Genomic DNA, 2,293 nt, shown 5'->3' with positions numbered 1-2,293 from the left:
GATGCGGCCCCCCTTGGGCCAGACCGCTGCAGCCTGAGAAGTCGAAGCCCGATAGGGCTGAATTGCAGACGGGCTCTTAGACAGGCCCGGTGGCTCAGTCAGTGATTTGAGGGTGTGAATTCTGGCACACAAACACAGTTTTAAGACCTTTATCTCCAGCCGCCTGCTCTTTGCCCTGAGCAGCGGCGGGCAGGCATACCTGTTTTGCCTGTGGCTTTGCACGCACACAACCTTCATTCCTAAAGCTGAGAGCCAAGCTCGGGGGGATCCCTGCAGCATGCCCTGCCATGCCACCCATGTGGGCTGCAGTGCCCGAGCCTCGAAAGGGTGCAGAGGGCAGCACTGGTGAGCTGCCTGGGCCGCAATGCAGCACACAACTGTGCTGTTTAAAGTTGGTACCTAAAGCAAGTTTGTATTGGGAGAGCAAAGGTGAGATATCCTGTAACTGTTTGTTCTCTTATGGCAGTACATAGCTGTGCACATCATACCTGATCAGATGATGTCCTTCGGGGGCTCCACTGATCCCTGTGCGCTCTGCAGCCTTTACAGCATTGGCAAAATAGGAGGGCAGCAGAACAAGACTTACACCAAGCTCCTGTGTGATCTGATCTCTAAGCACTTGCACGTATCTGCAGACAGGTAAGGCTGGGACACGATGTTATTAACCTTGTTTCATCTGGCTCTCTGAAACTGTTTTGAAAAGTTAATACAAAAATACAAAAAGCCAGGAATGAGTTCATGTATTTGAGAAAATACAAAGTGATTATTTGCAGCATTTTTGTGTCCAGTTAAGCGTTTGATGCCTACATCTTTCCCTTGAGAGTCCTCTGTTAAATGGCTTCCTGTTCTCCGAGTAGGGAAAAATCCCAGAGGGCTGACAAGTTGTTCAGTGTGTGTTTTTGCCGCTGAGGTGTGATGTCCTCTGGTGATGGGAGGCTGAAAGCACAAGGGAGGAGCAGTAACAGGCTGGAGCTGACAGGCAAAGTAGAAACCAGCAGGCTGTGAACAGCTCCCTCGCAGGCTGCGGAGCCTTGGGAGAGTGTCTGCGTGCAGCAGTGAAGGATGGGAAGAACCTGCTGCCACTGATGTGCTGGGGTTGGAAGGGAGAAGCGCAGAGCCGGCCCTGAGGGCCTGCTCGGCTTTCGTAAGGCTGCCTGTCTGTTTGACACGTGTGAAGGACTGCAGTGCTCAGAAACAAAAGGTTTTGATCTCCAGAAATTCTTGACAGGCTGCTAACCAAAAGCTGCCTGGTGTTTGGACAGTCCCTGACTGAAGAAGAGTTTGTATTTTAAAAAAGTACAATTCCAGGACTCTGAGGAATATTGACTGTTTGGAGGGTCTACCAGAGAACTTAGCTAGCTTTCAGTAAAAGTGAAGCTTGAAATTTCTTCTGAGGAATGGGAAGCGCTGTCCCCTGTCCTGTTGTCCTGCCTCACTCATTACTTATATAAATGAGTTAATAAGGTCATTGTTTGTGTCTTCCTGTGCCTCTTCTGCAGGGTGTACATCAACTACTTTGACATGAACGCTGCCAATGTGGGCTGGAATGGCTCCACCTTTGCCTAGAGCTCTCCCGCCTGTCTGAAGAGGCTGCTTCTGGACCTACCCTCATCCTCCCCCTTAGCAGAGACCACTGCACAAATGGCCTTGTGTTGCATTTTGTGCACCCTCACAGATTGATGGTTCCCTGCTAGTGTGTTTAAATATTGCTGCTTCAACATTCCTCTGTTTTCTCTGTGTAGAAAGCAAATAAAGATTTAGAAGTAAGCTGTCTGGTGTAGGCTTTTGCAGGTTGGGGATGGAGGATGGAGTTGGGCAACTGGGAACATACCGGTTTCACTCTGATTGCTAAAGCAAACAAAAGGAACACTTTGGGTTTGCTTCTATTTCTCAGACATGGTATTTCACAGTACGGTTAGACTGAGTGGCAGGTGTCTGACAGCACTCCAGGGTGATTTTTACCTTGCTGGGCTCCAGAGGCTGTAGATGCCTTCAGGGCTTCTTGTTGCTCTGAGGTTTGGTTTTGGTTTTTTGGCTGTGCCCTTCATTGCCACAGTGAAAACAGTCCTTGGGACAGCCCTGTACCTGCTGCTTCAGGGAGGCTTTCCTCTAACAATGTGCCAGCCGTGTGGGGCCAAGCAAGCAAGGAAGGAGTGCTTTTGCTCACTGAATTGCTGCTACCCACACTGCTTACGCTGGCTCCCTTCAGGCAGGCAGGGTTGCCCTCGGTGCTGTGGTAAGCCTCTGGACTGGCTGCCAGCCTGTCCCCACAGTGATGCTGTGCTCTCCTGGG

General features: G+C 50.5%; 1 protein-coding gene across 1 annotated transcript; it reads left to right on the top strand.

Annotated features, from left to right (window-relative positions):
* Positions 1-466: 466 nt before the first annotated feature.
* Positions 467-1,763, top strand: MIF (macrophage migration inhibitory factor (glycosylation-inhibiting factor); the record flags this gene model as incomplete). The annotated part of the gene is made up of 2 exons (XM_009585278.1): positions 467-639; positions 1,500-1,763. Coding segments are annotated over 2 exons (240 nt in total), but the record flags the coding sequence as incomplete, so codon positions are not given.
* Positions 1,764-2,293: the final 530 nt, after the last annotated feature.

The sequence above is a fragment of the Fulmarus glacialis genome, unplaced genomic scaffold (genome assembly GCF_000690835.1).
Source record: "Fulmarus glacialis isolate BGI_N327 unplaced genomic scaffold, ASM69083v1 Scaffold40239, whole genome shotgun sequence".
NCBI classification, from domain to species: Eukaryota; Metazoa; Chordata; class Aves; order Procellariiformes; family Procellariidae; genus Fulmarus; species Fulmarus glacialis.
Note: the sequence above shows the minus strand (reverse complement) of the source record. Positions and strands in the feature narration are given on the sequence as shown.